The sequence below is a fragment of the Gasterosteus aculeatus genome, chromosome 4, assembly GCF_964276395.1.
Source record: "Gasterosteus aculeatus chromosome 4, fGasAcu3.hap1.1, whole genome shotgun sequence".
In the NCBI taxonomy this organism is placed as follows: Eukaryota; Metazoa; Chordata; class Actinopteri; order Perciformes; family Gasterosteidae; genus Gasterosteus; species Gasterosteus aculeatus.
The window spans coordinates 31,714,130-31,728,319 of NC_135691.1; the positions used below are offsets into that span (position 1 = coordinate 31,714,130).

Below are 14,190 nucleotides of genomic sequence, written 5' to 3' on the forward strand. Positions count from 1 at the left end.
TACTCACATATACACATTAATCACATGTAACATGTTAAAAAGATTGCAGTTTCTGTTTTTGAATTTACCAATAATTGTTGTGTTTCCATCCAACAGGTGAAAATGGAGGAGACCATGAAAGAGCCTGAAGAGAAAGAAATATCTGCCAAGGACTGCAGTCCCACCAGCCCATCTGACCTAGCCAAGCTGGAAAGCACAGTCTTACCCATTCTTGAGGCCAAGACACAACCAAAGGAAGATGAGGAGACACTAACAGACACCCTAAAGACCAGACGTAAATTACAAGTGCTTCCTCTCTCACCTGACTCACCCAGCTCAGAAGATGACCGGGGACTTTGTGAGAAGAATGACAAAGGTACCACAAAGAAAAAGCTACTCGTGCCCATGGATGTCAGGGCAGATTCCCTGGATGACAGCAGTGAAAGCTTTGGAAAAGAAAGCCCGATATCTGGTGATGATGAGGAATTTATCCGAAAACAGATTATGGAAATGAGTGAAAATGAGGATGCCTCCCCGTCTGATGAGGAAAACCTCATCAGGCGTAAGATAAGGGAGAATGAGAAGAAGCAAATGGAACAGAAGACAACTGAGGGTGTAGAGAGGAGTGCATCAGGAAAAGCCAGACGACTTACCAAAAAATGCACAATTAGTCCAGATGACGAAGAGGTTAAACAACTACGTGACTCATCGGAAAAACCTGATATAAACCGAGAGGAGGGACAAGACTCCAAGGAAGGGAGTGGTACTGGAGTCCGCAAATTCCGAATAATGGAGCTGAATTCAACCAGCGGCCCTATCCATATACCTAATGATGATAGAGAACCTGAGATGGAAAGCCTTACAGACTCTCCAGATGATCGGTCTAGAGGTGAGGGGTCATCCAGTCTACATGCATCCAGCTTCACCCCCGGGACATCCCCGACATCACTCTCATCACTGGATGAAGACAGTGACAGCGGTAGTCCCAGCCATATCCGTTCTGGTGAGGGTAAACAACACAGGAAAGCCAAACACAGACAACCTGGTCAAATGCTGCCAACTATTGAAGACTCTTCTGAAGAGGAAGAGTTACGGGAAGAAGAAGAGCTGCTGAGGGAGCAAGAAAAACAGAAGGGATCGGGGAAAAAGTCCAAGAAGGACAAAGAAGAGATCCGAGCCCAGAGGAGACGAGAGCGTCCAAAGACACCACCGAGCAACCTTTCGCCCATCGAAGACGCCTCACCAACCGAGGAACTCAGGCAAGAAGCTGAGATGGAGGAGATCAGGCGATCGTCCTGCTCTGATTTCTCCCCCAGTGTTGAATCAGATTCTGAAGGATTTGAAATCCATCCTGCAAAGATTGCGGCAGTTCAGAAAACCTATCAACTTCCTATATCGGTGTCTCTTCACTCTCCAACAGATGCTCAAAATCTTGATCAACCACAGAAAAAAACTCTCAAAACGGCTGATGAAGCCTATGAGGAAATAATGCTAAGGGCCAAGTCTCCAACCCTTGACAAAGGAAATATTCAACCAGGAAAAGAGTCCCTTTACGGGGGAATGCTTATTGAAGACTATGCCTATGCATCTCTTATTGACAATTCAACAGCTGATACGGGTGGACCGGAGAAGATTAATGTTCCCGCGCAGCCAAAAACACTGAGATCACCAGATGAAGTTTATGAAGACATGATAAAGAAGAGGAAGGAATTCATCCAGCTTGAGAAGGAATATCAAAAGATGCAGCCAAAAGTGGAAAGCACAACCCCAGAAATTGTGTTGCAACCTGCTGAGGACACTTTCCCCAAAAGCACCACAGTAACATTAGGCAAGGATGGGAAGCCATTGTTGGATGCCGAAACTGCCTATGAAGAGCTAATTAAAAGAACTCTGACTCCTGGAACAAGTCCAACTCTGCAGGAACCAGAAGTGGAAGCCACTGCATCTAAAAGGGCACTCAATCCCATTCCAGACTTAAAGGTGACACAGTGTTCTTCAGGAGAGTTGTCCTCTGATGACGAAAGTATTAAAAAAGAGGAGATTATAACTATAGTGTCAGACACGCCAGAGGCTATGGAAACTGAGCCGGTCACAGTGTCTACCGAGTCTCCGCCATCATCCACATCATATCAACAAACTCACACCACAATCACAGAATCAGAGCTCGATATTGTTGACTTATCGAGTGCACTCCCAAGAACATCAGTCCCGGCAATTGTTAGTGTTTCACCCTTGCCCACAGTCCCCCAGTACACACCCGGTGTCTCTAGCGTAGTGTCAACTTCTCCACCTTTACCTCCTAAGCCTAGTGTACTGCTTAGGGCTAATTCTCAGGAAAAAGCAGAAGTACCTGTTGCACCGCCACTGCCTCCTCCAACCCCTCCAAAACCTACGGTTTTCCCCAGGAAAGCTCCTGTCCCACTTCCACCTCAGGCTTCAGCAACACAGATCAGGCCAGAGATGGTGGCTATGACTGCAAGCCAAGGATCACCCACAAGACAACTAGTTACACCAATATACAAGCCTCAAGTTCCCCCTCCTGTTGCCCCAAAGCCAACCATTCATGCAGGGATCGGGGATAGCTACCGACCAGGACATTGCGTCAAACCACCAATTGCACCAAAGCCTGGTTCACAGCCTTCTTCGCCTGCTCATGTCCCACATTCACCAAGACCCACTGTTCTTCCCACTGGTCCTAATGACATAGCTTTGAATCTGAGTCCTTCCTCTGAGAGCAAGCTGTTTCAACCCTCCCCCAAGTCTCCCTCATCTCCAAGATATACCAGGAATATTCGTGACACATATGTAGTCATCACATTGCCATCTCAGCCCAGCTCTCCAGTAGACAGTCTCTTAACTCAAGCTCCCTCTAGCCCCGGCCCAGCATCTTCTTCATGCCCGGCTCAGCTCCAAAGCTACCACCAACAACAACATCAACTTCACTCTTATCCACAGCATCATCCACAACCAACCCCCCCTCAAACAACCAGAGTGCCTCTGGCATACACACGAGTCACAGAATCTATTGAAAGTCAAGAGTTTTGTGGCCCGGAGAAGCATGTATCTAGTTCTTGTCATATAATTGAGGCTATATCTGCCTCTGCACAGCCACCTGTGGTTATGCCTAATCTGATCTCTCAAGTGGTCACCACAGAAGTCCAAAGGACCACTGTCTCTGTTGTTCATGAAAGGACATCACCCCCAGTGCCAGCTCCAAGGGCAAATGGTGTCCCAATCTCAATGGAGAAACCTAAGCCCCAATTGCCAGCGCAAAATGGACAGGCCATCCAACCTTCTGAGGTGGTAGATCTTAGGACTATGAAGGTGGACCAACAATCAGACATGAATGGTGTGGATCTGTCTGCTGGCCCAGACGCAAGACGTCAGTCCTTTGCAGCGGATATCAGTCGTCAGAACAGTGCAGTGCACTCACCTGTGGTCAATCTTAGTGCTGAATCATCCACTGTTTCTATAGTGACTGATAGTATCACCATTGTGACCTGTGCTGCCACAATTGAACAATGTGACAATGTAGACATTTCCCGAGTATCTTCAGTTCCCCTTCAGTTAACAAAAAATAAAGCTTTTGAACCTGTTTCTCAAATCATATATCGGCCAATTGATTCTCAGCCATCTACACCGTCTGGTATGGAAACCCCTATTAACCTCTCAGTCGGATCCAGCACCGGCGGAGGTTCTTTCCAGACCAATCCTGTCACTATTGCGCCCGCTTGTATTGCAGGTTATGTTGCCAATGGATTAACTACGGGCTCAACCACAATGGCTGGAGCCGTCGACCTTAGCACAACAAAACCATTCAACACTCTGGTGTCAGTGGATGCTGCTTCTGCAGAGGCGGTCACAGCTGTACTCACAGATGACGATGGCAAACCAGTGGATCTGACTGCAGGAAAAAGAGCTGTTTGCTGTGATGTTGTGTACAATCTCCCATTTGCAGGAAGCTGCACTGCTCAGCAAGCTACTACACCCCTGCCTGAAGATCGATTTGGATATCGGGATGACCATTACCAGTATGACCGATCCCCTTACGGCATGAGAGGGTTTGGTGGAATTAAACCGTCGATGTCAGACACTAACCTAGCAGAGGCCGGCCTGTTCTTTTACAAGAGTAAGAACAGCTATGATTTCAGTGGTACCACAGAGGGTGCAGTAGATCTTACCTCAGCAAAGATTTCTGATGCAGGTCAGTGCAGTGACATTGCCGACTTGTCACTTAAATGTCACTTTGAACTGCCTCGACTCATTCATGGCTGACCTGACAACTTTTTGTCTTTTTTTTGCTGTTCGTTTTGATTTGCATGAAACATTTTTTTGTTTTTTTTTGCCCTTTCACCATAATATTTTTTGCATGTTGCTTGCATGCTGTTGCTGTTTACACTTCTTGTGCTTCTCGTTATTGGATCGTTTCCCCCTTTTTAAATATTATTTGGATAAGGCATGGCTTGGTTCAACATTGAATAAGTCTGCATTGTTTGGACTCAACTGATATTTTTGACTTTTGACAGGTGAAGCTGTTGACTACTCCAAGAAAGGAACTTATGCAGGAATGACAATCCCACCCTATTCCCAAGCCAGAGTCACAAGCGCTGTTGGAACACTCTTTGGTACAAGCAGTGTCTTGAGGTCATCAAATGGGGTGGTTTATTCCTCTGTTGCAGCACCAATCCCATCTACGTATGCCATTACCACCCAACCTGGGTCCATCTTTAGTACAACATACAACACACTTTCAGGTATGCATACCAGCGATACAATGCCTTCCCTTTCTGACATCCAGAATTTACCACTTACAAGATCCCATAGTTTCCTCTCCACCATCAACTCTACTGCTACCGTGGAACAAGAAGATACCCCACTCAATCTGGAGATCTCTAGAAGGGGTAGCACTGTTGTCACAGCTTCTTTGTCTCTTGACTACACTGATGCATCCCTGGAGGCCATAGCTGCTTCACTAGAAGCCCTGTCTTCACCCATGGTTCCTGGGGATGGCCAGTATCAGGCAGAGCGTGAGAGACTAGAGATGGAGAAACTGAAGCAACAGCGCTTGGCTGAGGAATTAGAGTGGGAGCGCCAAGAGATTCAACGGTTCCGAGAGCACGAACAACTCTTGGTCCAGAAGGAACTGGAAGAGCTGCAGGCGATGAAGCAACACATCCTGAATCAACAAGAAGAGGAAAGACAGGCTCACCTTATGATGCAGAAAGAAACATATGCCCAACAACAGCAGCAGCTTGATCAGATTCAGCGACTCCAAGAGCAGCTGCGCATGCAACTGGAAGAGCAAAAACTTCGTCAGATGTACCCAGGTGGGGACCTACCAGGGCATGGCGTGCAGGAGGCAGTTGTCTTAGGACCTGATGGCACAGTACTCTCCCGGAAGATCACGGATAGTGGGTGCCAGACAGATGAGGAGGATGAGGCAGTGAGCAAAGCTTATACAGCAGGGAGGAAAAAGAAAAGTGCCAAAAAGAGTGTTGACAGTTGTGTCCAGACTGATGATGAAGATCAAGATGAATGGGAGGCCCAGACCAGAAACCGACAAAGTCGGCCACGCACTGCTCGGGGTGACAGGGGTGGACATTCAGAGATGTCTCTTAAAGCCCACACTGAGATTTCCATACAAACCGATCCAGAAGGCAACATTCGAGTGGACTCCAGGATGGAGCTGTCTGACTCTGAAAGGACCTCGCCAAAGAAAAGACCCACTCCCTTAGAAATAGGTCAATCTCCTAAAGTTGATTCTTCTACGCTTCAGGCCCCTCCTAAATCTCTCAATGTGCTTTATTCCCCCATATCCCCCTGTATATCACCAAGCAAATCCCTTGAGTTTGTGTCCTATGAGAAATCATTGGGTGATACAAGCCCACAAAAGCTAAGAGGAAGTACCGATCCATCGAAAGCCTCTCCAGTAAGTCCCAGGGCACCAAAAGCCATACAGAGATCGATGTCTGACCCTAAGCCCATGAGTCCAACAGGAGAAGAAAGGGCAACATGTGGCACCCAGTATGGTGATACAGTGAGTAGTATACCTATCGCTTTAATTGCCATTACATCTCACTCATTTTATGAAGCTTGTCATTAATTATGCCAGATCCACTCACAGTATAGATTAAAAAAATGGACAATTTGGTAGATGGGAATTCAAGCAAAGTAGTCTGAGCGTGGCACACTAGATAATGTGGTTATACCTAAGTGGATATAATGCTGATGTACTCCAATAATTGTACTTCATTTTATACAATGCAGCGGTTTTCTTCCTTAACATTGGTGTGACCTTAACCCAAGAGAGATACCATAATATGCCAAATGACGACTTTTTAAGTTACAAATGCCACCTTAGGTACTAGTTTCCATAACATATACAGAATGGGAAGTAAAAAAATAACTGAATAGGTTAAGCAATGCAGATGTCGGCATCAAATGCAGCTCCTGACCCTCATGAGGTATGGAGGTCAGATTTCAGCCTGGGCAATTTATTGGTAGAATCTCATACACCTTAAATGAAATGAGCTGATCACTTGTTTTGAAACTGAATTTAGGCAATTTAGTGAGAAGTAGGTAACATTTGTGGATTGAAATACCTTACAGGTATGCTCGAAAGGTGTTCTAACATCCGGCACCATCCACCATGTTCATGTCCTTATCTATAAATCATGACTTTGTATTAACTTTGTAGCAAGACTAGAATTGATGTGCTTTTCTACTTTTTCAACTGTGAAACTATTCCTTTAATACGTTCATTGTTAGAATTACAAAGACTATATAACCGTATCAATTCCGGCAGTCTTAATCATGTTCTTGTTTACTTTTCCCACAGGGGAAAGGCTCAGGTGGCACACCAACAGGCACTCAAAAGAAGGTGAAGAGGACCCTCCCCAATCCACCCTCAGAGGATGAGTCAACAACGAGTGGTCAGACAGCACACAACACTGGTTCGGCCCGCCGGAGAATGTGCCGCAATTCTAACATGGCACGTGCTAAGATCCTGCAGGACATTGATCGTGAGTTAGATCTTGTTGAGCGTGAGTCTTCCAAGCTCCGCAAAAAACAAGCAGAGCTTGATGAGGAGGAGAAGGAGATTGACGCTAAGCTTAGGTACTTGGAGATGGGAATTAATCGTAGAAAGGATGTGCTACTGATGGAGAGAGAGAAGAGAGAAAGGGCATATTTACAGAGTGTTGCAGAGGACAGAGACTACATGTCCGACAGTGAGGTTAGTAACATCCGAGAGACAAGGGGTGGGCTTGGAAGTGGTGAAGATGAGGAGATTGAAGGTCACAGCCTTGAACGTCCCAGAACAGCTCCACAGTCAGAACTGGATGACTTTGTCCCTCCTCAAACGAAGTATGAGTATGGGAAATACAGCCAGCACCAATACTATCAAACCCAATACCAGCAGTCTCTCTACCAGACTCCCCAGTCCTACCAATCCCATTCTCTCTACTCCTCTGTCCCCTCGCTCACTAGCTCCCAGCAGCAGAGTTACCACCAGATGCTCCTGTTGCAGCAGAAAGCTGCCAGACAAGCAGCCCTCCTCTCAGAGTTGGATGCAACTAAATATGATGTCATTAGCCGCCAGCCTGATCCCACATCGTCGGCTTACCTGGGAGTCAAGTATGACAAATATGGCAACCACCTTGACCTCAGAGCCTTGGAGGTTGGAAGTATGCCACGTAGCCCTATCACGGCTGTCTCTGATTCCTATTATACAGATGTAGATCCCCATACACCTCGTAGTTACATGTTATTGGAGGATGCTGCAGAACTGGCTAAGAGCTCCACAGGTCTATCCTCATCTTACAGTCTGGCTGAGAGGGAGTTGGCCAAAGCAGAAAAGCTGCTGCGTAGGAGTGCTGCAGATCTGTGTTCTGCTGAGTATCTGGGATCCACGTCTAGACTCCATACTTTTGGTAAGACCCCCGATGAAGAGGATACAATGGAGGAACCCTACGAACTGAAACTCTTGAAGCAGCAGCTAAAGCAAGAGTTCAGGAGAAGTGCTGGGACAGAAAACCTAGAACAATTGACAGGCCTCTCCCAGCACTACTACACCCCAAGCTCTAGCGTGTCTAGTTACTCCCAAAGACAATATCCAAAGTCAGATAAGTACAGTATCAGTCGACTTACTCTCGAGAAGCAGGCAGCTAAACAACTCCCAGCATCAATGTTGTACCAAAAACACAAGGCACCGTTGATTGATCCTAAGATCTCTTCCAAGTATTCCTCTGTTACAGATAACAGGGGTTTGGAGACAGACTACACCAGCTATCTTGGGTCAACCAGTGCATCTGTAAGAACCAGCCGGCTCTCACAAGATGAAATTACCTTTGGCCTTCGTAAGAATATTGCAGAGCAACAAAAATACCTGGGGTCCACCTTGGGTGCCAATTTGGCAGGGTCTCTAAATCTGGGCCAGAGCCTAGGCTTGGATTCCGCTTATCCTAGTGGTAGTCGCTCAAGACCCTCATCGAGGCCCACATCTTGCTATGGCCTGGACTTGTCCATTAAAAGAGACCCTTCCAGCTCTTCGCTGAGGCTTAAAGGGGACGGCGAAACATCTGGAGATGTACCAAGCTATCAAACTCCCTCTGGTCGCACCAAACCTACAAGCCTTCCCATTGTGCAAAGTGGTCGTGGCAGACTACCAATAGTTGCCCAAAACTCTGAGGAAGAGAGCCCATTGAGCCCAGTTGGGCAACCTATGGGCATGGCCCGTGCATCAGCGGGACCTCTACCGCCGATCTCAGCTGATTCAAGGGACCAGTTTGGTTCCTGCCTTTCCTTACAGGACTCCCAACAACAGCAACATATCAGGGAAGAGCCAACCAGGGGTAGGGGTTACGTACTTCTGGATGACCTTCAGGGTACCATGTCAGATAGTGAAGGTAAAAAACAGACTTGTCATATTGTCAATCTTTTCCTGTTGAATGTTTCGTCCTTTAGATTGGCTGGCTATGGTTTGTCTTTCTTGAATTTAATACTATTGTGTGTGATGTTTAGTTTCGGTTTATTTTTTGAAAATCTGCATGTGTCTTACCTTAACTTTAATGAATTTTATTTTTGTTTTCGGGTGTCAGTGATTTTGTGCAATCGTTTAAGATCCGGTGTACATGCATGCCTTTGTACATTTTTCTCTATGTCTTTATCAGTGTGCTTGAATGTATCTTTATGCATGCACTGTATTTCTGTCTGCATGCCAGATATTGTGTAATGTTTTCTCACAACAGTTTACTGTGTGACACCAAATGGTCTCCCTGTTTCAGCTACATGGCGTGGGAGTTTCTCACTAGTGGCAGTCTGCATTATATTTAGCGAATTACAACATTTGTAGCTATTACCATTTTCTAACGTTTTTTGTTTTAATTGTCTTTCAAATATTGTGTGGAAGATACAAGACCACAATAGCAAAAAAATGATCCCTTCATACCTTTTTCCCCACAAATTATACACCGAAAAGTGCCTCCCATTGTTACATAATACATTTTACATAATTAGTACAGAATTCCGTCAAATAAACAGGTTATTTTAATAAATAAATAACATTGTATTTTAATAAAATAAAATAGGGTAATAAAGGATAATGGGGATTTTACAGTAGCTGATGATCAATGTCGATATTAAATAGTTATATAGTTAGTTATTATATTTCATCATGTATGTGTTTAAATTCATACGTTCAATTATTATGATACCAAACTGTAGGCAAGATCAGAACGTTACCAAACTAATGACTTAAATAATAGCTTAGAGCAGAAAACTGTCATATGTTTTTTAAACGCATGATATTTCGAGGTGACACTTGTATGTAATAAATACAAAACTTTACCTTGCATGCCTTGTTGTGAATACTTGCATTTATTGTGACATTAGTAAGTTATTTATATTGCACGTTCTGGGTTTTATTCCTTTTTTTCTGATTTTTGTTTATATTTCAAACAAAAAATCTGATAAAACTAAATTATTATATTCAACTTCTTTTTTAATTCATCCTTTACTGAGAAAACCTTTCCTATTGCTTCCTTAGCTATTTTTCCTTTGTATTTAATGAATACAGTATTATGAGCTGTCATCACTAACTTGACTAACTAACTAACTTTGAGTCTGCCTTGTGAATGAAAAGCGCTATACAAATAAACTTGCCTTGCCTAACTAAAAAAGTCTGCAAAAAACACAGCACAGTATTGTTCCAACGCAAACAATGTTTCTGCTTTATTTCAAGAAAGAACACAATGTTTGGGTGAATTTTATTTTGCTGCTGTTTTGCTGAGTAAATTCAATACTTTGCATTGCATTCTGAAGCAGTATGTTGTTGACATCCTTAAGTCAAGAAACATTTTTTCAACCTTCAATTAAGTTCTGAATCAGCAACGGTAATTTTCCAAGCTGATGACAGTTTTAGTACAAAAAGAGAAGCAACATTTGAAAGCTATATTAAAGTAAGATACTGTTTAAGCTAACTGTATGGGTTTTTTTTCTAGTTGTTTTTTATCTCCGGCTTAAATATCTAAAGATCCCGTGTCCTAGTTGTCTTGAATGCAGTCTAACTACAAATAAATTCACATGGATCCGATAGATTTTCAATGTAAATCCATTTGCCTTGATTCCAGCACTAAGTGATTCCCAGATGGCTTTGAACAGAGACGATGCAACCAATGGTAGAGTATTAGTTCAGTTCTCTAGTCATTCATCAGTAAACACATTAACCTGCACCTCAAGTCAAAAACACATCACCATAAAATGATGACCAATTGTTGGGAAGGTTGAAGACACTCAAAATAGCCAATAAATTCTGCTACAACTAATTTGCAATATACAAACACATTTACATTGTGAGAATGTGAAATGGTATCACTAATACTCAATGTTTCAGAAGAAATACATGCATTTTCCCAACAATTGGAGTAACATTTACATTCATAGAAAAACATGCATTATAGGTTTAGATTATGCCACGATATATAGACTAACAACATGTTCTTATCCTACGTTAAACTGAATTTTTTTTAGCATATTTTCAAATAACTTGTACAGTCGCATGGAATCAGCTCTTTCTCACAAGAGAGTGATCAACTCTTTCTGTGGCAGAAGTTAAATTCTTCAAATACTATAGACCTTTCATGAATGGCATCAAATCATACTTACCGTATTTAGACTGAATCCGGCCACTCACTATACAGTGACTGATTCTTAAGTAGTGCTTGTTTTTATCCCTGAAGCTTACCACCTTAGACGAGAGGAGACGGATTGGTTTGACAAACCTAGGGACGGGCGATCAGAGAATGGACAAGAGAAGAGACAGGTGAAACAAAAATACTATACAAGCGATTGAAAGCTTTTTGCAAGTGCTGAATACCAAGTCCGATTATTAATGATTTGCATGCACTCACACTCAATCACCTGAATATCTTTGTATGTAAATGGCATGTCCATGATGCATTTACCTTGTACATACGTGACATCTCACATTTTGTATGGACCACAGGGAAAAGGCCTGTATTACCCCTTCCCTCACCTCAGGGTCAAACTGCAGAGGGATCCCAAAGACCGTAGTGTCTCAGGTAAAGTACCACAGTTTACTACATGTCAGCATGCAAAGAGCATTTATTACAAACAAATCTCTTATCGACTGTGATGCATGCGATAGATTTGATTGACGGCGTTGCTTACTGACCATCAGAACTATGCACCGTTTACGACACGCGTTAATTGAATTCGAACGGCTGTACGATTCAAACATTACTCAAAAAGGAAAAAGAGTGTGATACCGATCATATCGTAAGAGTATGACGATTGTGCTTGATGCGTCGTGTTTATTTGATATTCATGCCAGACCTCGACAAACTGGCGAGTCACTTCCCCTGTCATCGCGTTCCATCACACCATTCCTCCAGGCTCAAAGCAGGCAGACATTTCATTTCCTGGCATCCTTTTGGATTTGGCCTTTTTCCAGGCTCATCAGTCATTGCCGTTCTCAAAATGGCGTATCCCTCACACTGAGGATTATCTTACGCAAGTAACAAACAGCCCACAAAGGAAGCATTCTGTGTAATAGGAGCCGGTGAGTAATTTAGATCTAGCTTACATTACTGTGTTAAATGGTGCAATATAAAAGGAGGTTCTGTTTGATTGTATGGGATACTTGAATAATCAGTAGATTTAAAGGGTATACATTTTGTTTGGGCATTTTCCAGTGGGCATTGCTCCATTTCCTTTGAAGTAGATAACAGCATACATGCCCACCCATCTTCTGTCTTCAAAGGCAATAGAGCAATGGCCACTAGAAAATGCCCAAACAAAATGTATTCCATTTGAACGCAATTTTAGGATGATTTTGTGCTGTCAATCTGTCAGTCCATATCACTGTTTTGGACTCTTCTCTCATGAAAGCTTTAGGGGTATCTATCTAAATTTGGAAATCCATCTGGACGCGATGAACTGATTAGGTTTAGTGATCTCAAAAAACACGGTTTCTCAAGTCAAGAATTAATTTGCCAATTTCCAAATAAAACGGGAAACCTCAATTTAACATGGTTGGCAGAGGCATACAACTGTGGGGCAGTATTTGTACTCCTTTTTTAGAAACAATTTTTTTTACTATTTTATAGTTTTAAAGGATAGGATGAATGTAGGTTATTTGGTATGCTTTGTGCGGCGGTAAATTTGTGTCCATATTTTTTTCTTCTTGTGTTAAATGCCGATGACATGAGATCAACTGCTATAGCCATTGACAATGCCACTTACCAATCTTTGCCTTTGGTCTTAAACAGGAAACGGCCTGGGAATCCGTGTGGTTGGAGGGAAAGAGGTCCCTGGCAGTAATGGAGACATTGGAGCCTACGTTGCCAAAGTCCTGCCCGGGGGAGCTGCAGAACAGACAGGAAAGATTCTAGAAGGTAAACCTCAACCCCCCCTTGTACAAAACATCTACTTCACTTGAAGAAAAAAAAAAATCTAAATCAGAAAGGATATACTGAAAATTGGTTTTGAAATTGATTTGCTTTCAGTGAGATAATAACACGCTGTAAACAGAGGAACTTTATCCTGGATCTGTCCATAGCTAAAATGACTAAAAATCACTGACTCATAATCAGTGAGCTTTGGGGGGCTTGGCGGACAGTGTCCCCTTTTAAAACAAATCTGTTTTGTGGGCCCGACTATTTCTTGGACATGTTGTTTCATACTAATCCGCACTAAGCCTAGGACATTTCACCCACACAAATCCCACTACCTCTCCAGCTCAGGATTTTGCTGTGTGGTATAAAACATTTCATGAGGTGTAATTGATTTCACACAGTGCGGTCCGGGAACAGTTTCACCCGTCTCACCCTCCCAGTCCACCTGTCTCCTCACAGTTCCCTTTAAGCTCTGTGGAGACGGATAACCGACCAAGCCAGGTACCCTGGTACCCTTTTTGAAAGCTGCCACACTGGTGATCTATGGACGTTGAGATGAATAATACGGCCCGGTTTGGACCTGCGTAGGGTTCGCTATCCATCTGTCAGCGCCTTGAGGATATGCGTGCGCTTGAGCGTGGGCAATTCTTTTCATACTTCCTCCTTCCATTAAAAAAAATCATTTTAAAATTGCCGTTTCCCTTCCCACTTTTTTAGCACGGCATTCTAAACATGTGCCAAGACCTCCGTGGCCTTCGCCTACACAATCTCACTGGAAGAGACACAGAGCAGCTACAGAGACACAAACTACCGCACGCACATCCAGAACAATTACAATAATTACAATAAATAGTGAAGTTTCACATGTTAAAGGCACACATCAATGGGTCAATGGGTCAGTAGAGAGATATCTCTTGTCACTCGGAGGAAACGATGGTTCGCGCTGAAGCCGTTGATGGTTGTTGAGTCCAATAGTGTAAAACATTTGAATATTAATATGACAGTGAAACTACAGTAGCTTCCCTGTCACTCACACATGCAGCTCGACAGTATCGTCGGAAACGGACCCTCCTGATGAGCTGTTTAAAACCTTGTAAGTCCTGACTAGTGTTTGCTAGAGTTTGCAGTGGGTTTTTTGCTGTGCTGTGTGGATTCATATGAGCTGCATTTAACATGAATAGCCAGTCAGTCTCTTCTGTGAGACGTTCGTCTTTGCTGGACTTGATGACTGAAACTAGTATCTGATTGTGATTTGCCTTCTTTCCCGGCAACAACGCATCACGTTCCCTATTGTCCC

The 14,190-nt window shown here is 43.5% G+C and overlaps 1 protein-coding gene across 7 annotated transcripts in view; it reads left to right on the forward strand.

The window, feature by feature from the left end:
• The window catches only part of pcloa (piccolo presynaptic cytomatrix protein a), a 49,978-nt gene that overhangs the window by 21,268 nt on the left and 14,520 nt on the right, over nucleotides 1-14,190 (forward strand). For 6 of the 7 annotated variants that reach the window (XM_078100341.1, XM_078100335.1, XM_078100338.1 and 3 more), the window contains 7 exons: nucleotides 97-4,183; nucleotides 4,506-6,016; nucleotides 6,818-8,885; nucleotides 10,608-10,655; nucleotides 11,217-11,299; nucleotides 11,483-11,558; nucleotides 12,768-12,893. In XM_078100341.1, the coding sequence (XP_077956467.1) occupies nucleotides 97-4,183; nucleotides 4,506-6,016; nucleotides 6,818-8,885; nucleotides 10,608-10,655; nucleotides 11,217-11,299; nucleotides 11,483-11,558; nucleotides 12,768-12,893 (7,999 nt within the window). The remainder of the gene's footprint in view (nucleotides 1-96; nucleotides 4,184-4,505; nucleotides 6,017-6,817; nucleotides 8,886-10,607; nucleotides 10,656-11,216; nucleotides 11,300-11,482; nucleotides 11,559-12,767; nucleotides 12,894-14,190) is intronic. The other variant, XM_078100337.1, reaches the window with a different exon arrangement.